The 21,416-nt window shown below is 37.3% G+C and overlaps 1 protein-coding gene across 1 annotated transcript; it reads left to right on the plus strand.

Moving 5' to 3' along the window:
- The first annotated feature begins 321 nt into the window (after positions 1-321).
- Positions 322-2,543, plus strand: LOC112625022 (growth-regulated alpha protein-like). The gene is made up of 4 exons (XM_025386192.1): positions 322-611; positions 710-833; positions 948-1,031; positions 1,858-2,543. Exons 1-4 carry the CDS (start codon positions 512-514, stop codon positions 1,871-1,873), a joined length of 324 nt encoding a protein of 107 aa, XP_025241977.1. The 5' UTR covers positions 322-511; the 3' UTR covers positions 1,874-2,543.
- The last annotated feature ends 18,873 nt before the right edge of the window (positions 2,544-21,416 follow it).

Raw genomic sequence — 21,416 nt, forward strand, 5'->3', positions numbered from 1 at the left:
CCAGCACATCTGATAACTGAGGAGACAAAGCTCTCTTCCTCTAAAGAAGTCGTGCCTTTCTTGTCCTGGTTCTCACGGGTCCCCCCAGCTCTTTCCTCCAACCCTACCCCATAAGCGGGGGTCATCAGGGACCTAAGGTCCCCCTCACAGGCTGTGTCTCCAGCGAGGTTTCCTCACTGCCCCTCCAGGAATTTGGGGCAGAAAGTGAATATCACAAAGTCCCAGAGTCCACGGGAGTTACTCTGGAGGGAGAGGTTCAGTCGTCACCAGTGGGCTCCCCCTACCGGTACCACACTCTACCCCGGGGGCGGGGCCGTCGCCTTCCTTCAGGACTCGGGATCTATCTGGAGCTCTGGGAATTTCCCTGACCCGGCCGCTTCGGGCTTTCCAGCCTCAAGCATGCATAAAAAGGGTTCGCCGATCTGGGGAAGCCACAGAGCCCGGGTCGCAGGCACCTCCCCGCCAGCTCTCCCGCTTCTCGCACAGCCTCCCGATCCGTCTGCTGAGCCCCATGGCCCGCGCCGCGCTCTCCGCAGCCCCCAGCAATCCCCGGCTCCTGCGGGTGGCGCTGCTGCTCCTGCTCCTGGTGGCCTCTGGACAGCGCACAGCAGGTGGGTTCCCTCGTCCTAGGGTCCCCGGGTCCGACGCTGCTGGGGTGGGCGCCCCGCGCCAACAGCCCCGCTCAATCAGTGAGTCTGTTCTTCCCTAGGAGCGCCCGTGGCCACTGAACTGCGCTGCCAGTGCTTGCAGACCCTGCAGGGAATTCACCCCAAGAACATCCAAAGTGTGATTGTGAAGGCCCCAGGACCCCACTGCGCTGAAACCGAAGTCATGTAAGTTCCTCCCCGCGCTGCCGCTGTCACCGCCGGGGTCCCCGACTCTCCCGCTGCCCCAAACCCTGTGCCCAGCCCGACCTCCTGCCTCATGGAATTCCCTTCTCTCTGCAGAGCCACACTCAAGAATGGGCAGAAAGCTTGTCTCAACCCCGCATCCCCCATGGTTCAGAAAATCATCGAAAAGATACTGAACAAGTGAGTTGTAATTTCCATGTACACAGGCGACTGGACCGTTGGTCAGAAATACTGGCATCTGTCCCCTAAAAATAAAATCGGGGCAACCCAGGAGTTAGCTGAAGGACTAGAAATTGTAATTATTATTTTCACAATTAAAGTTGCCATTAAGGTTACTAGTCTGCTCTGATGCCACAGGATATTTCCGTATTTCAGTGCCCTCCATTCCCAGGCCTAACCCCTACTGAAATAAGTGAGGGTAAATGTGCCTTCCCAGAATACCAAGTAGATTTGCCAATGCTAAAATGCCCCCTGTCTGTTTTGAGAGGATGTTTATGTCAGTCCCTAATGGGTTTCTGACCTGAAAAATGCAATGTCTGGTTTGGGCACTTCTGGCCTCTCAGTCTTCTTGGTGAAGAGCAGAAACTACATTGACACCCCCAGTGAGTTCAAGGCTAGGAGCCCTGTCAACCTTATTTAATCTCTTTGAGCTTTAGCAAAATAGGGTAGATAATGATAGTTATTTCATAGGGTTGTGTGCAGCTTAAGGGAGATCATGAATGGAAATTTCTAACCCAATGTGACAGTGACCAATATGTTTTGGCTTTTCAAACCAAGAATCTAGTTGAGTCCACAGCCACCTCTTTCTTGGAAAAAAAAAAAAAAGTAGTATTTAGGAGTGCAAGTTTTCTGCTATAGAGGGCAGTGGGTACAGGCAGACCTTCCCTGAGTGGAGGGCTGGGCGAGAGTCTGCATGGGGACATCCCTCTAAGCAACTTCAGCCACCAGAGTGACAGAAGAGCAGCCTTCCTTAGCACCTGCAACAGTAACCCTTTTCTCATCACAGGGGGAGCACCGACTGACAGGAGTGAAATAAGAAAGTTATCAGTCTAACATTGACACTTCCTGCAGGATGGTCCCTGCCCTTACCAGAGCTGAAAATGAAAAAGAGAACAGCTGCTTTCTAGGGACACCTGGAAAGGACTTAATGTGTTTGACTATTTCTTATGAGGGTTCTACTTATTTATGTACTTATTTATTTATGAAAGCTTGTATTTTAATATTTTACATGTTGTTATTTAAAGATATGAGTGTGTTTCATCAAACATAGCTCAGTCCTGATTATTTAATTGGAATATGATGGGTTTTAAATGTGTCATTAAACTACTATTTAGTGGGAGACCATAACGTGTCAGGCACCTTGATAAATGATAGGTTGGGGAATTGGAGGGTGGGGTTTGGAATGTAAGCAATGAGTGGATCACTGTTAGGGTAAGGGAATGTACGTGCACATCTATATTTTTATACTTTTTTTAAAAAAGAATGTCAGTTGTTATGTATTGAAATTATCTCACATTATATGTTCAGCATTTTTATGCTGAAGTTTCCCTTGGACATTTTATGTCTCGATTGTAAGGCATAATGCCTTGTTTAATGTCCATTCTGCAGTGTTTCTCTTTGCCTTGGAAAAGAGGAGTTGCCATTACTGTCACATTTTTACAAATGACATGATAATAAAAGTTTTATGAAAAATGTGCTTATGTGGTTTTTCAAAAACTTCTTCTTGACCTTTAGTTCTTCCCAGGCGCCCAAGGTGTTACACAGTTAGACTGCAGGTTCTATCTAAATCTGTGCCTGCTTCTAGCTGGCATTTCCCTTGTATTTCTCATACTCAAAATGGACTAGCTGATGCTTTTAGAAAGTACACACTACCCCGCAACCACTTTGATAATTCTAATTTTGTATAACATGTAGATGTTTTTCACACTGACCAATGTGTTACTCAAAATTAGTTCTTTACAAACTTTTGAATGTTATTGATATTTTAACATGGGCCTCTGCTAAATCTGCTAGATGCTTTTGGAAGCGGTTTTTCAAACACTTATGCAATTCTTCTCCGTTTAATGATGTTTGGAGCAAAAGGTAGAAAAAGTGATTCTGCTTAGAACTAAAAAAAAATTGTTATATTTAAAGAATAATAATGACCTATTGAGATATTGTAATGTAAAATATATGACAAAAACAGCACAAAAGACAGGTTGGGAGATAAATGGGTTTAGACTCTAACATGTCTTTTCTATTGTTAGAGAAAGTATTAGAAAAAAATTGTAGCAACAACAAATATTGTAATTTGTAGGGCAACAACTCAAAGGAAAATGTATAATTTTGGACTTAATCTGAAAAGGACATAAAATAGTATAATAGAAAATACCCGACTAATACAAAAGAAGACAGAAATGCAGGAATAAGCCAACACATGGATCAAGGGCAGAAGAGACACAGCTTTACAGAAGAATTGCTGATAATATGAGTATAGTCTCTTCCTTCCTGAAGGTGAAGCGTAATTCCCCTCTCCAAGTGTGTGTAACTAAACTTAGTGACTGGATTCCAAAGAAAAAATTAAGAAAAAGGGAAAACAATTACAGTGGAGAAATTTGGCAGACAATCTTCACCAAGTGATCAAGGTTACTGTCACCAGTTATGGCATGTGAGTATCACTCATCCCCTGATATAATGTGATGGAAGGGCACTTCCACTCCGTTTAAGTGCTTCCAGAAAATGCATAACCTTTATATAATCATAACAAGGATATCATAAATATCTGAACTGAGGGATGTTCTACAAAGCTCCTCATAAGTACTCTTAAACACTGCCAGGGTCGTGAAAAACAAGACAAAACCAATAACTTGTCACAGATTTGAGGAGACAAAAGTGATATGGGGACTAAATACAATGTGGTATGTTGAATTAGATCCTAGAAGAGAAAAAAGGACATTACTGGAAAATTGATGAAATGTGAATAAAGACAAGAGTTTAGTTAACAGCAATGTACCAATGTTAATTTCTTAGTTTTGTCAAATGTACTACAATTATGTAAGACGTCAACATTAGGGGACACTGAGCTAAAGGTCAGATATAGAAACTCTCGGTGATCACACAAATTTTTTGTGAATCAAAACTTATTCCAAATTTAAAAGTTTATTTTTCAAGAGATAGGACAAATACAATAGCAGATAGTAGACTTAGATACAACTATATTAAGAATTCTAGTAAATTTAACAGAATAAACACTGCAATTAAAAGTCAAACATTATCAGACTACATAAATATGACATGTTTATGCTTCTTGAAAGAGACACACTTTGAATTATACCTGTATAGGAGGATAAAGTTCTAGTGTTTTATACCACTGTAGAATGACTATAGTTAAAAGTAATATATAGTTTCAAACAGCAAGAAGGATATCAAAAGTTCCCACACAAATAAAGGATAAATATTTGAAATGATGGATATGTTAATTACCCTGATCTGATCTGTATACATTATATATAGAAACATTACTATGTACGCCATCAACATGTACAGTAATTATGTGTCAATTATAAAAAGACATTAAAAGTGAAAACAAATTGGGCACCAGGTTTCTAGAAATGAAAATAATTAATAGTGTTATATCATATAAAAATGGGCTGACATGATATATTAATATATTGAAACCTGACCTGGATATATTATATATTTATTTCTTAAAAACTATTAATACACTATTCATATAAATAATAAGTATATTTATTGAAAATTGATATACTAATGAAGGCCTAATCAATATATTATGCCTTAAGGAAAGAAATAAGTCTTGGAGATAAAAAAAGATGGTTTAAAATAAAAAGGGGTTAACTCAACAAGAGACAAACGTTCCCAAGCTCTTATGAACTTAGAAAAACATTATCAAAATACATAAACTATTTGTGAGGCTGAAGTGGGATAATCAATTGAGGCCAGGAGTTGGAGGTTGCAGTGAGCTATGATCGTGCCACCTCACTGCAGTCAGGGTGACAGAGCAAGGCCCTGTCTCTAAAAGAAAAAAAAAATTCACACACACACATAGAGCAAAATGAAGAGATCATAAAAGAGCAATAGAAAGATGTATAATCATAGTTACAGATTCTAAGAAACTCTTTCAACACTTAATATGCAAAGCAGTACACATTCAGTAGCAGTATAGAAGAGTTAAGCAACATAATTAACCAACTTGGTTTGACTGACATATATTGGCAATTTACCCAGCAATTGCATAAATCACATTCGTCTTTCCAAAGAGAACATAGATGAGTCACAAAGAATGTATAAAAACATTTCAAAATGTTAAAACATTACAGAAGTCATTTTCTGATCATCAAAGTTTTTTAGGATGATTTGTAACTGTCCTAGTTGAACTATGTATTCATACACTGTGTGTGATATGTTTGCTGTGGTTTATAACTCATCTCAACTTCCTACATTGTACTTCCATAATACCAGAGTCATCATCGTGACTTATATAATCATCTAGTATGATAAAAATGTTCCATAGAGATTTTTGCTTATTTCCTGTATTTTTTCCGACACATTCTTTTGTAATTTTGGCATTCCTGTATTTCTTGGATTACATGATATGAGCATAATGTAATTTAATTACTCAATACTTTCCACAAAAGTTGAAACAACAGTCTTAAGAAAAGGCAAGTATAAAGCTTATACTAAAAGTTAATTTTTTAAAATTTCGGAATGATGTTCTCATCTACATATTAGATGGTGCTTGGTGTTATTTCCAACAAACTTAAATAGTTATAGATTGTTGAAATCATCAGGATGTCTTTACTGCAGAATTAGAAGACAAGCAATGTTGCAGAAGGAAGTGTGCAAGCTAAGTATCAAAGCAGAATTTCATGTTTGAAGTGTTTCTTTATCCACTATCTTTTACAAAACTGATCACAATCTCTTTGTGTTGTATGCATCTTGTGAATGTCTTTTGAATTTAACATCATTTAACACCCACCATCCCTTATTTTCTACACATGCCTTGAACCTGTAGGTTACTCTTGACTTCCCACTCTTCCTATGGTAGATAGTCAATAAAGGAATCAGTCCACAAGGGAGATGAAAACACCATGAGGCACACGTAAAAGTTTCACAGTGCTGGCAACATCCAAACTGACAGACAAGCAGGACCCTATGGGAACATAGCCTCCCATGTGGAATCCTGATCTCCCCTCCTGCCTCATTTCCTCTCCTCTCCCTGCCCACAGGATGAACTCCATCTACCTGAGTCACTTGCTGCTTCTAGGACTTCCATGCACTTTCCAATTTTCATGCCTTTGATTGCTTGATTGTCTCCTACTGGACCATTTTCCATTCCTCAGTGTTGTCCCACCTACTGGAAAACTCTCCAGCCTTTAAAACTCACATAAGTAAGCACCTCTTGTAGGAAAACCTCTGTAACATCTCTCACAAACCCACTCATTAACCTGTAAGAGCTGTACGAGATACTCATCCTTGCCTCTAACACTTTGTGCATAGTTTGTCATGGTATTCACCAGGCTCTTCTAAAATCTTCTATTTGTACATTCATCTCCTGTATGGTGTTGAGAGTTAGAAGGTAGCAGATTCTGTATCAATTGTCTTTGTATCTATGGCACCTAATTTCATTCCTGTGTTACAATGCTGGGAAAATGATCAATAAAAATGTTGAATCGAATGAAGAGAGAAATTAAATTCAAGTTAAAAAGCCCTTCTGGTTAGAAAGATAACTCAAGCAGTCAGTACAGTCAGTTTAAAAAAAAAAAAAAAAAAAAAAAACTCAAACTGGCTTAATTAAAATTACTTCATTTCCTTATGAAATATATTGGTGTTTTACAAATATTGACACATTCATCACAATAACACTTTGAAATAGAGAGTAGCATTTACTTTGACTGATGTGTAGATGAGATAAACCTGGATTCTAGAGTCCAAAAATTCTCCTCAATAACCAGTCTCACTGCAGGTCTAGCTGCCTTTCTCTGTGCTGGCTTTCCTTTATGCAAAGCACTGGCAAAGCTCCAAGCTATAACCCAGCAGGAAGCAAGGAACGATTTTTCCAGCCATTTCCTACCAAAGTGGTCTCAGGGAATTTTTCTGACATGGCCAGGCTTATTAGATCACTTGTCCACCTCTGAGCTATCAGGGTGGCTCAGGGTTGAAAGAAATGGCCATTACTACTTTGGGATGTCAGCTCACTCCCGGAGCTTCAGGGTGGAGTCAGCCTATCTGAACCACCCAGACTAGAAGGAAGGGGAGATGGTTTCCGAAGGAAAGCCAGGATTCTGTTATCAGAAGGTAGAAGGGACTCAAACCAGGCAGAGAGGACAAATGTACTAAAGGCTAGGCCAAGTGGATGACATTTTCACTTGATGAAATAATCTGGAATGACCAATGGATGCATCCAGAGATTTAATGCCACCTTCAGGCGTCTGTATCAATAGTAGTAGTAATGGCAACAAAATAGAATTGAGCACAGTTCCCCAAGGCAGAGTTCTCTGAGGCAGGTTCCCCAAGGCACATTCCCCAAGCACAGTTGTAAAGCACAGTTCCCCAAGGCAAGCATGGTTAGAGCAACACTATACTGCCTGCCCATTCCTGCTGTTTCATTTGTAATTAGGATACAGAAGCAACTCTGGATTTTATAGGCATATTAGATACTGCCAATCAAAGCTGCAGGATACAATAAATATGTTAGTTCAAAATGGAATTTAGAAACCAATATTTTTATTTAGCGATTTCTCTATTCATTTAAAACTGGAGTTTCTGTAAGTTCAATGTTTGGGCATATAGAGCTGCCATTCAGCTCATACAACGTGTCTTTGGCTGGAGGAGGCACTCATTAAAACAAGAAAGAACCGGATTATGTTGGTAGAACATCATTGTTTCTTGGTGTTCTGAAAAATCAATATAGGGCTATTAGAAATTGAATTATGAGAACAGATACATTAAAGGTGGGAAAAATCTTTTTTTACACTTCATTACATAAGCAACTAATGTTTATTATGAAAGTCTTAGGCATAGCTATAGATCATTCTACAAAGTGGATTCTTGAAATATTTTATCCCTTTGGCTACCACTGTAAATTTTTTGATGGTCTATTTATCCTAAATATTTGCTTATGCTGATATTTTGATTTGATCTGGAAGTCATTACAGCAAATATTTTCTTTTTTCTTAAGTTATAAGGAGAGTAAAGGCCTGGACAGCTTCCTATTAATGCTGAAGGTAAAGTATTTTATTCATTAAAACATGATAAAGTGTACAAACTGGGTCAGCAGAAAACTATAATCTTTAACTCAGCAACTAAGAGCCAACCAAGATGCCTACTTCCACTTCCTGCAAACTCCTAAGGTCCAGAATGAATTTCCACTGACATGATTTTGAAGGTGAAATACATTGACTTGGAATAGGGGACAGATAGATAAAAAGATGTAGATTTCATTAACTTTAAATATATCATTTTAGAGGCACAACAGTTGTTTCCATTAGTGAAATAACTTGAGCAGTTTCTTATTTTTTAGGAAAGAAAGTTGAGCTATTTAAGCATAAGAATAACAAACATTAAAAAAATTGCTCTCCTAAAGCTCTCAATCACCTATCTCAGAAAATTTTTTTTAACTGTGTAGTGGTTACAGCCATACTGCATGGAGCTCAAATTCTGAAATATTAACTGTGAAACAGACAAATTGTATAAATTCCCTGCCTCTTCATTTCCTTGTAAATTGTAATACGGGGAAAAACCTGGTAACCACTTCCTTGGGTGTTTGAAAGGATTAAGTGCATTTTATATACACGTTAAGAACTTTGAACATTGCCTTTTACATCAAAGAGTTATTTATCATAACTATGTTCACTCAGCATCTTCTAAATAGGTAAAATGTTTCAGTTATACATTGAACAGAATGTTGAAGAAAGAAGCACATATCTGCTAAGGTATTTTCCTTGGACTAACCTTAAAATAACTTAAATAATCTCTTAATCTTTTCTGCACTTAGTAAATTTTCTCCATTAAGTGGGTATGCAGGTGTACATCCATAGTTAGAAAATTGAAGCCATATTTTTGATGTTAAAGGAATTGCTGTTATATTTCTGAGCCACTGATTATTTCAAGAAAACAAAGTATTTCCAACTAAGAATCTCAGAAAAATTAAATAACAAGTTCTCAATTACCAATGAATTAGTCATATATTTTATAAACGAGATTATCTTTTATTTCCTACTTCCTTTTTAAAACAAATTGATTTTCCTTCAAATTTCTGTGTCTTTATTTCCCCCCCATAAGAATGTACTGATGATCAATAGGGGAAAAACAAAATGTAAATTCAGAAATTTGGTCACTTATAAATCTTTTGTCATAATCAAGATGAGACTTCTTTACTTTTATTCACATTTTGCAGTTAAAATTGCTGAAATTGGAATCAGAAAATATCCAGTAATTATACAAGACACCAAAAATTCATTCTATTTCCTTCTAAGAAAAAAAAAAAGGTAAAACAAAAATTTTGTATTACAGGGTTTTGTTTAGCCAAAGTTCATTTCCATGTACAATAATTTTTTCCTCAGGTCAGTCAGTTTAGGTCATAGGGAAAAAGTAAATTCTATCATATTTATAAAAATTGTGTGTGGTGTTTAATATGTATTGGTGTTTTACTTCTCTGGTACCGATAAAAATCAAAGGTGATAACATATTATATGTCATCTACCAGTAATTATTGAGGTGGAAATTCCGACCCTGGAGCAGAATATAGGCAGACCTTTTTTTGTTGTACTTTACTTAATTGGTTTGTAGACACTGTAATGTTTACAAATTGAGGATTTGTGGCAACCCGGTATTGAACAAGTCTATCGATGTCATTTTTACCACAACATGTGTTCATTTTGTGTCCCAGTGTCATATTTTGGTAACTTGCAACATTTAGAACTTTTTCATTATTATTATATCTGTTATGATAATCTGTGATCAGTAATCCTTGATGTTACTATTGTAATCATTTTAGGGCTTCACGAACTGCACCCAAATAAGACAGTTAATCGATAAATGTCATGGCTATTCAAACTGACCCTTCACCATCTCTATCTCTCCTTTGGCCTCCCTATTTCCTGAGACACGGTGATATTACAATTGGGCCAATTAATAACCTTATAAGGGCTTCCAAATGTTCAAGGAAAAGACACGGCTGTGTATCTCTCACCTTAAAACAAAAGGTAGAAATGATTAAACTTAATGATGAATGTATATCAAAAACCAGGATCGGCCAAAAGCTATGCCCCTTGTGCTGGAATTAGGGAAACATAATAGCATCAAAAGAACAAAATAAAGAACAAGTAACTGGTTCTAAAATATGGAGATCTGTAAATTGTCTAACAAAGAATTCAAAATACCCATCTTATACTAGCTCAATAAGTTCCAATAAAACACAGAGAGACAAGTAAAAATAATCAGGAAAACAATATTTGAACAAAATTAGAAGCTGAACAAAGAGAAAGAACCCCCCATAAAGAGCCAAACAGAAACTCTGGAGCTGAAGTATGACTAAAGCGAAAAGTCTCCCAGAGAGTTTCAATAGCAGACTGCATAAAGCAGAATATAGAATCGGTTAATTCAAAAACAGATCATTTGTAATTACCTAGCCAGAAGAACAACAAACAAACAAACAAATAAATAATAAGGAAGACTATGGGACTTATGGCGCTATCCAGCAGAGCAGAACATTATAAAACAGACACACAAAAAAAGTTTTAACAAGTTTAAAAATATGGAAAGAACATTAAGTATATTTTCTGACTGTAGTGGAATGAAATTAGAAATCAGTAACAGGAAGAAGATTTTAAAAATTCGCAAGTACATAAAAATTAAGCAACAAAGCCTTGAACAACAAGTGAGTAAAAGAATGAACAAAAAGGAAAATGAAAATATCTTGAAGTAAATAAAAATGGAAACAGAACATGCCAAAACTTATAATATTCAGCAAAAGCAAATCTAAGATGAAAGTTTATAGTATAAATACCTGCATTAAGAAAAAACAAAGATCTCAAAAAGCAATCTAAAGTTACACTTCAAGAAATTAGAAAAAGAAAACAATGCTAAAGTTAGATAAATGAAGTAGCAAAGATTAGAGCAGAAATGAAACGAAGACCTGAAAATAGTCTTGTAGACTTGTTAATAGAAAAGAGCAATAAAACTAAGAGTTGGTGTTTTGAGAAGGTAAACTAAATTGACAAATTTTTAGCTAGACTAAAAATGAGAGAGGACTCAAATAAACAAAATTATAAATAGAGACATTACAACTGATATCACAAAAAATATACAGAACAATTATACACCAAAAATTGAATAACCTAGAAAAAAATGGATGAATTCCAAGAAACATACAAACTATAAAGACTAAATTACAAGGAAATAGGGAATCTGAATAGGTCAATAACAAGTAAAAAGTTTGAATCACTAATCATAAATCTCTCAACAAAGAGAAGCCCCAGAACCAGATGCCTTCACTGGTAAAGTCTACCAAAGTTTAAAAAAGAGTAATACCAATCCTTCTCAAAACTCTGCAAAAAATTGAAGAGGATAAAATAATTCCCAATTCATTTTATGAGGTCAGCATTACTCGGATACCAAAGCAAAAAAGAACACTATAAGAAAAAAAAAATTCAGGCCAATATTTCTAATAAACATAAATGCAAAAAATCTCAAGAAAATATTAGCAAACTGAACTCAACAACACAGTAAAATAATCATACATTATAATCAAGTGGGATTTTTTCCATAAAATGCCAGGATAGTTCTACACATGAAAATCAATAAATGTGATTCTCCACATTAATAGAATGAAAGATAAAAATTATGTGATCACCTTAATGGATGCAAAAAAATCATTTTGGAAAATTCAATATTCTTTCATTACAAAAACTCTCAAATTGGCCAGGTGCGATGGCTCATGCCTGTAATCCCAGCACTTTGGGAGGCTGAGGGGGCGGATCACAAGCTCAGGAGTTCAAGATCAGCCTGACCAACATAGTGAAACCCTGTCTCTATTAAAGAAAAATTAGCTGGGCGTGGTGGCGTGCACCTATAATCCCAGGGTGGAGCAAGAAATTAGGCAGGTAGAATAAACAGGTGTGGCTTTGCATTATGTTTTATATTAACTGAACCTACAGGAAATAACCTTTGCCTATTTCACCTCTTCCACACATTCAACTGCCATTAAAACAGATAATTTTGTTTTTATAGGAACATCGAAAGAAGAGGAGATCTGGGTAATCCCCAGAAAAATTGATGTACTGTTTATTCATCTGGTCTTTTAAAGGGAACACAAAACAACATATTTTCTTTCAAGTTAATACTGTGTTGTTACATGATTAAGAAGGCAAAATGATCATGAGAAACCAAGGTAAATCACAAGTAGTGAGACGGATAATACGAAAAGATCTTCATGTTCCAGGATGTCAGACTTTTTGTAGAAATTCCAATTTTTGTGTGTTCCCTTACTTATTTTTCACTTTACAACACTCTATTGCTTAAAAACACAGGATTTAATTTTTTTTTACTTTAATTTCCAGGATATATATGTAGAATGTGTAGGGTTTTTACATAGGTATACATGTGCCATGGTGGTTTGCTGCACCTATCAACTTGTCATCTAGATTTTAAGCTCCACATGCATTATGTATTTATCCTGATGTTCTTCCTCCCCTTGCCCCCGACCCTCTGACAGGCCCCAGTGTGTGTCATTCCCCTCCCCAAATACAGAATTTTTAAACAAAATTAATAAAAATCATACATTTCCGCAATTTGAGAGCCAAATTTATTTCTGTGAAGACTTATATATTGGTAAACAGAAGTGCCAGCTTTGCATTTACCATATTTTCAAAGAGGCAGTAAAGATCGTTCTTAGAATTTCCTCACCCAAAGTCAATTTAATCTAACATCAGATATGGCTGTGGCCCTCATAGATCTTTCAAGCCTTTAAGAATGTATTATGGCAGGGCACGTTGGCTTGCGTCTGTAATACCAGCATTTTGGGAGGCCGAGACAGGTGGATCATGAGGTCAAGAGTTTGAGACCATCCTGGCCAACATAGTGGAACCCCCGTCTCTTCTTAAAAAAAAAAAAAAAAAAAATCAAAAGAATATAAATTAGCTGGGCATGGTGGCGCATGCCTGTAATCCCAGCTACTCAGGAGGCTGAGTCAGGAAAATCACTTGAACCAAGGAGTCGGAAGTTGCAGTGAGCCAAGATTGTGCCACAGGACTCTAGCCTGGCGACAGAGCAAGACTTCCGTCTCAAAAGAAAAAAAAAAAAAAATGTATTGTGAGGAGAGACGTGTGAAAGTAATTTTTGCCACGGAAGTGTGGTGATTGTTATCGTAACTCCCACATAACACAAAGTGTTAGGTATCTGCTCTTGAATCCTTAGAAGTCCTGGGGAAAATTCCCAGCCTCAAAAGGAATTAGCCAAGGCTTCAACAGGAATGGAAAGCATAGAAAGTACCAAGACAAGATACGGATACCGCCACACAGAGCGTGAGAACATAACTCCTTTTTCAACTAGAAGGAAACTGGTGTCGGTTTCTAAGCTATTAAATTATGACTTATAAGGAATAGATGGATGTTATCTCTGGATACAATAATAGGTGTCCTGGTCATGGAACTTAAAAATTACTGGGACTTCCATCTCTCTCCCTGGCCTTGAATATTTTCTTCCATTCGCCTATGATTAGTTCATCCCACTTTTATTTTGGAAGCCCCCATCTGGGAAATAGATGGCAAAGATGACAAAGTAAGGGGTATATGTCATGAACGTAAACTTGAAGCCTTTGCAAGCGCCCCCACCCTGGCCCCCAGTAATAGGCCAGCTCAAGTGGCTAGGCACACAGTTTTGGAGTCAACCTCCTAAGAGGACTCTGCTCTCAGTCCTCCAGCAGCTTGCCCATTGCTAAGTTGTATTTTCAATTCGATTAGGCCAAATACATGATCATTGAGAACTGATTACTTCCTCCTCAACTTACCCTCCCCTGTGGCACACAAGTGTCTTTATTCCTGGAATATTTCTACTGTGCTGAAATAGTCCTTCCTTATCTTCCTCATTTCAACAAGGCATTTAGATGTCATTGTTAATTTACAGTGTTAGAAAAAAAAAATCTTAAATTTGGAAATAAGCTACTGCATAACTTTTTAGAGCCATACTAAAGTATTATCTAACATGACAACATAAATTGAATCTCGTTCTCTAGGGGATACACTTCTGTTTGATTTTCTATTTATTAGTGATCATGTTCAGCCTCTGTAAAGTTAGCTGTTAAGTTATAGAGGACTGATCATTACAAACTGTTTTTATTCACTAGTGGTTCAAGTTACTTCTATGCCATAGAAAAGATAACTTCAACTGTTACAATTTTATTATCCCATAGGATGTGAATCTGTTTTTATGCAGCTTTGCAATTTTCTTCCAGTATTCTTTTATCCACTGATTATTATCTCTATATATCTTATATCTACATGCTCACACATACATACAGACACATCTCCTCTCTTCCTTTGAACCAATTTTCATCATCCCTCTAGTCTCCTCATTAGTGGGTTGATTAAATCTTTGACACTTTCTCACTATATATTAGAATCATGATTTTAACTTAAAGAAAAAACAGTATATTTGATAATAACAAGAATCTATAACTTGAGTTACTTATTCTTTCTGGGGATTTAATATCTCTCTCCTCTTACTATTCTTTAGGAGTTTCTCTCTACTCGCTGAGGCTAAATTCCATCCCTGTTCCCAGGAATATCATTTGATTCCATGTTCAAGGCAACTACATTTTATTTATAATGAAATCTAAAATAGTATACAATTCCCAAGAAAACAGGTATAAGTTAGGGAGTGAATGAGAGATCCTACTTTAACACTTAAGAAATCAAGATCTCATCACAGTTAAAAGTATCACCCAATATATAGCCTAATGTTCACTTACAAAGAAATTACAGTATACTTGGAGGGGCAGGATACACACAAAACTACTAGTAAAATCAGATAATAAAAACATAGTATGGGAAACAACATTTACACAGCTAAACGAATATCCTAAATTGATGCAGAAACATAATTTAAGACAGGCATAGCATATGAGGAGGTACTGTTACTATTGTCTTTGATACACTTTCCTTCTGGTGGACATACTTTGATATCCCTCTGAGGAACTACCTTGTCTTCCACTCTCAGTCTACGTGCTTTTGGAAACATTGAATTTACTCTAGGCACGTGACTTGGGTCTAGCCAATCAGACAATCACATTCCCCTGATCACAGTGATTGACTCAGGGATAGATTGGGAGCTTACTGGAAAAAAGAAGCATTTTATCAGTAAATTCATTAGAGCAAATTCAAGACAATATGGGGCCTGAGGTCACATCCTGCAGCTACGTGGAACCTGAGAATGGAGCCAGCCCTAGAGGTAGAACCAAGAAAACAGTGTTTGGTGACTGACAATGCTTGGGTCCTAGTTAAATAGCTAATAAGCTAATTAGCTATTTAATTGACTATTATGGTTTTATAATTTGTCTCAGCTTCATATGAGACAAACTATAAAACTGAAATAGTCAATTAAATAGCTAATTAATTACCTTTTCCCATGAGACTAGTATTAGGTTAGGGTTCTGACCCTTGAAACACAAAACTAATGACTGATGGAGTGAAAAAAGCTGGAAACAGTGATTAAAAGAGCTTCATAGGGGAAAAAATTATCCTCAAGCAGGGATAAGATGCCAGTTTGTTAGTTCTGACATCATTTCTAAATTCCCCATACATTTTCAGAAGAAAAAAATAATAAGGTTCTTTCTACCATAGTTCTCAGGAAGGCTTGGACTTCTAAAGCTCTTTTCAAAAAGTAATGCAATTTATAATAATATCAGATTTCCTGAGCCTAGCATTTCACTTAAAACTTATAAATAAAAGCATTAGTTTATTTAAAAGAATTATTAAAAGTAAATAAACATCGTGGAAAACCTCACTGTGTTCAAATATAATGTTGGCAAGTCTACAGAATTTGCATGGGCCCAGTTAGGTGCGGTCATGCTACAAAATGTAACAGTGCAAAATTTCCATGCTCCAAATGTTAATTCCCATACCTGTCTTCTTTCTTCCCTCCTTTCCTCAAAAAGTGCTTTGAGTGCTTAAATGAGAGTCAGCAATTTAATGAGAAATTATGGATTAAATGAAAAGCAAGCAGACACACTCCTTTGACCTCATGGGGCTTCCAGTCTAATGAGAGAGTCAGGCAATAATAATCTCTCTCTCTCTCTCTCCCTCTCTTCTCTCTCTCTCATCTCTCCCATCTCTCTGTAAAAGTATTACAAGTTGGGTATGTTGTCCTGCTAGCACACAGAGAAACAATAATTAATGAGATAATAGTTATCCTTCGTAGCTGTAACCCACTCACACTTTCTATTTCATTCTATTTCCCTTTTAAAAAAATTCTGCTCATAACTCTCTAAATCTATTTCATAATCTACTTCCATGGTGGTATTTGACTTACTCAGAAAAGTCAGAGAAGACTTCTCTAAGGAAGTGATGATTGAGTTGAGTTAAAAAATGAGTAGGAGTTAATTAAGTGAAAGAAGAAACAGCTAAACAGGATACAGCAAGTGTAAAACTTGGGAATAGGAGGAAGTAGATGTGTACCTGAGACTGAAGAAAGGCCAGTTTGTGGCAGCAGTGCAGACAGCAAAGAGGAGCCTGGTGCCTGATGAGAATGAGAGACAGGATGGCCAACGCCAGACAGGGTCTGGTAAGACATGTTAAGAATAGTTGTCTGAAAACAATGAGATAATATTGCAGATTATGTGTGTTAATTGTGCCAAAAAATTGGTGTAAAAATAGTTGCAGACGGAAGAGTTAGAGGGCTACCCAATTAATCCAGGAAAGGGAAAACTATACCCTGGGTTTCAGTATATGGCTGTGGTTATGAAAAGAACTGTGTTCTCAACATTAAAATTTAATTCCTATTATAACCCAACAGAATGACTTATAATACCGATTGCCCAATACATGTCAGTCTCTACATATTCAATCACCTAGGAAACCTGATTGAAATTGATCCCTGGACCCTGATCTTAAAGATTTTGATACAATGGGTCTGTGGTGGAGCTCTGGTATATGTATGTATTTTAAAGCTCAATGGGGATTCTGATATGCAAGAGGAATAAGAAACTATTAGGGGGATGATTTCCTTCTTTTTTACTATATTCATTTCCCGAAGTGACCTAACCCAATTCTTTGTGAATACTGTCCCTGTGATAGTGACTCTCAAGTTTATATAATGTAAGCCCAAACCTCTCAGTTGAATTACACCTTCTTATATCCAACTGTTTATATCTTTAATTGGATAATCTAATAGAAATGTCTAACACTAACATGACCAAAATAAAATTTAAATTCGCAGCCATTTCAATCTAATCTTCTTTCCCTTGAGTTTCCCTATCACAGTGATGGCAAATTCATGCTTCCACTTAGGCTAATCTCAGAGTCATCCTTACTAAATCATGTATGTCGCGCTTGACACCCAATTCACCAGTAAGTCCTGTTAGCTACACCGTTCAAAGACAACCCCAACTGTAAAACTTCTCACCAGCTCTATGGTTCCCACTCTAGACTGAGGCAACGTCATCTTGCAATTGAATTGTTTTAACAGTTCTCTGCTCTCTCATTCTCTCTTTTTTTCCTTTTCTCTTTTTCTTTTCTTTTCTTTTTTTTCTTTTTTTCTTTTTTTTTTTTTGAGACAGAGTCTTTCTCTGTCACCCAGGATGGAGTGCATTGATGCGATCTCGGCCCACTGCAACCTTCACCCCCCAGGGTTCAAGTGATTCTCATGTCTCAGCCTCCTGAGTAGCTGGGACTACAGGCATGGGCCACCACATCTGGCTGATTTTTGTATTTTTAGTAGAGGTGGGGTTTTGCCATGTTGCTAGGCTGGTCTCGAACTCCTGACCTCAGGCAATCAGCCCGCCTCAGTCTCCAAAAGTGATGGGATTATAGTAGTCTGTACCCGGACTACTCTGCCCTCTCTTTATCTTTCTCTGCTTTCCTTTATTCTATTTTTCACACAGCATATGAAACACTTTCAAAAAGGAAGAAAGATCATTTTATTCTTTTGTTAAAAATCCGCAAAATGGCATTTTAAGTCACTTAAAGAAAACCCAAAATTCTCATCACACCCTGCAAGGCACAAACCCTCCAACATTACAGCCCCTGACTACTTGTTAATACCACTCAGCCACACTGCGACTTAAATATACCAAGCAAACTCCTACCTTGGAATATTTTAACCTATTTTTCTCTATTACTGGAGTATTTTTTTCCCAGAACTGCATAGTTTTTCCTTTACTTCTTTCAGAGTTTTGCTCAAATATCATTGTGTTGGAGGCTTTCCCAGACCACTCTATATAAAATATATATGTAAACATATACATACACACACCACCTTTTTTTCTTATTTGTCAATCATCAGCCACAATAAAATAATTACTCAAGAGAAAACCTTTGATTGGCTTATTGCTATATCTTCAGTGCTGTCAGCATTGCTTGGTATTAGTAGAAACTCAAACAAAAATATTTGAGGAATGAATGAATGGTCTATAGAGAAAGGAGATGGTGGACGAGCTTGGCACAGAGAACCAGGTGGATGGCAGGATGCTGTGAAGTGCACAATGACTTCTCTGACATATCTGCTTGTCGCTTTCTTGGTAGGTGAAGCTGTGGACATGCAAAGTCAACCTTAGGAGAAGCAATGAAGAATGGCAGGCAGTGGTTACCTATACGGGCTCTGCAGTCAGATGGCCTGGTTTTGAACTCCAGCTCCATCGATTTCCAGTGTGACTTTAGCCAAGTCACTCAACCTTTCTTAAACTATATAATCTTATCCAGAAAAATGGGCAAAAATAGTTGTTGGGAGGATTAGATAGAGATAATTCATAAAACACACTTGGAACAAAGTAGTTGTCATGAAATATTAGTTGTTTATTATATGTGATAAAGTGTAGCGGGTGAGTGTGGAAATGAAAGAAAAAGAAAAAAAAAGAGAGATTTAGAAAACCCAAGACATTAAGCTTATTCTGCCACAAATGTTTAGATAAGGAAGATCTTCCTTGTCTGTTAAAATACTTATTTAGAGTAAGGGGTAGGTAGAATAACAACAATCACAATCTTCTTAGTGTTGACCTAGCTAGACCTTTATATTTCATGAACAGAGGTAAGATTAATCAGATGAAATGCCAAATGAAAAGAGGAAGACAGTTGAGTAAAACAAAAAGTGTGATTTAGCAGAGGATTTAGTGCGTCAAGTTATACCACATCCTGTTAGTCTTTTATGCCATTATCCAGTGTTGTGTGTCCCAGCAGGATAGCTAACAATGGTTCAGACCAAGTTTACTCCACATCAGCAATGATTGCCAGAGGGAAGCAACTCACTTTAGTCAACATGACCATCAAATGATGAAGAAAGGCACAAGTGAGAAATCTCTTTACAACCCTGGCATTTGGTGAGACACAACAGATGAATTATAGCATTTTGTAGATATCGAATGATATTTTTACATTCACTCACAATACTTGGAGTGAAGAGATCAAAAACTCTGTTGGAACAAATTGTAATGCATTTTCTCTCTTGTTTCTATTTTTTCCCCACCTCTCCAATGTACTTACATACTTTTAATAGGGTGGTGAGTCTCCTAAATATTAGCTCACATCCAATCATACTATTTAGAGAGCTTCTATGATTTATAAACATGTCTGAATGGATTTCGAGCTAATTCACAATTTCAGTATTTACCAAAACGTTAAATACTAAGATTTGTATCATAGGTATCAACAGAGCTAAACTCGCCAGATTAGTAAAACTTATTTGAGAAATGGCTGATCTCAGTCCTGGAAATGCGTAATTGGGCATTAATATTGTTTTTATTGGAGATCTTTTATTTGGTACTCTTAACACCTCATACTGCTAAATCAACAGGCAGCTCATTCTTACCTCTGTCATTAAATATCAGGGCTTTTCCATGAGCCTCAATGTTAGATGCATTGACCAGTAACAAATGAATCTTTAAGTCAGACACTGAAGCAGATCAGTGTTATGGTTAAACATGAAGCAAACATTTCACTGTAATATTCAAGGTTTACATCATATCTGATATGGGACTCTAGGGAAAGATTTTGCTCAGAAAGAGAAAAGAAGGGTGGAGCAAACATCTTGGAAAGGCTCCCTCTATGTTCATCCACAGGGAAAAAGGCCTAACCCAACTTCCTGTTATGGATGGCAACTGTGGTGTAAACAAAAGAACTATCAAGCAATCAGCTAGGTCTCTAGCAGGATGAGGTCCAGCCCCAGACTTGCAGCAGAGTGGATTCGCTCCCCTGAGAGGCCGTTTGGTGATAAAATCAGGAGAAAAAATGAAATGAATGAGGTTTCTTTGAGAATAAATGAGGAGAACAAGCCTCTGGGGCTGTTTAATCCTAAACACAAGGCAGTGTTGACCTAGACACTGAAGAAAATGATGATGAAAGGGCAGGACGGATGCAAGGACGGAACACACTACTGCAGCGGGTGATCTCCAGGTTGTGTGGTCCTGGGTTCTGATGAGTCAGACATAACTGGGGTAACTTGCTTTCAACTACCTGGAAACTAAGGCATTAGGAAACGGTGAGAATATAAATTCACGTGTTATTTCTAGGAAATAACTGACTTTTTAGCTTAATAACATCTCACATACCAAATGTCCACCTAGCTTCTTATAGTCTTTAAAATGTGCTAGGTTTAAGATTTTGTGTATTTTGGGCTTATATGATGTTTTAGGCATAGAAGGAGAAGAGAAGAGCCAAATATATCCCCATCTCAGACATCACAGTTCCTAGATAGAATCAGTGGCAGCAATCCTTCCCATGACTGTCAAACTGTGAACTAAGGGGTTTTACAAACTAAGAAGACTAAAGGGTCCATATTGGTCTCTCCTGTATCAGCTTGCTTTGACAAGAGCTCTTAGAGATTGGGACAACTTTACACCACCTTTCTTCCTGCACAGAGCACTCAGATGAATGCTTACTTATTATTATTATTATTCTAGTTCTAGGGTACATGTGCATAACGTGCAGGTTTGTTACATATGTATACTTGTGCCAGGTTGGTGTGCTGCACCCATCAACTCGTCAGCACCCATCAACTCGTCATTTACATCAGGTATAACTCCCAATGCAATCCTTCCCCCCTCCCCCCTCCCCATGATAGGTCCCCGTGTGTGATGTTCCCCTTCCTGAGTCCAGGTGATCTCATTGTTCAGTTCCCACCTATGAGTGAGAACATGCGGTGTTTGGTTTTCTGTTCTTGCGATAGTTTGTTGAGAATGATGGTTTCCAGCTGCATCCATGTCCCTAAATGCAAATCAAAACCACAATGAGATACCATCTCATACCAGTTAGAATGGCAATCATTAAAAAGTCAGGAAACAACAGGTGCTGGAGAGGATGTGGAGAAATAGGAACACTTTTACACTGTTGGTGGGATTGTAAACTAGTTCAACCATTA

Source organism: Theropithecus gelada, chromosome 5 (assembly GCF_003255815.1).
Source record: "Theropithecus gelada isolate Dixy chromosome 5, Tgel_1.0, whole genome shotgun sequence".
NCBI lineage: Eukaryota > Metazoa > Chordata > Mammalia > Primates > Cercopithecidae > Theropithecus > Theropithecus gelada.

What these genes read in the sequence shown, in the direction of transcription:
- LOC112625022 (XM_025386192.1), top strand. Translation starts at nt 512, where the DNA reads ATGGCCCGCGCCGCGCTCTCCGCAGCCCCCAGCAATCCCCGGCTCCTG. An exon ending in CTCTGGACAGCGCACAGCAG is followed by an intron (nt 612 to 709) that starts GTGGGTTCCCTC and finishes GTTCTTCCCTAG; the next exon opens with GAGCGCCCGTGGCCACTGAA. An exon ending in TGCGCTGAAACCGAAGTCAT is followed by an intron (nt 834 to 947) that starts GTAAGTTCCTCC and finishes TTCTCTCTGCAG; the next exon opens with AGCCACACTCAAGAATGGGC.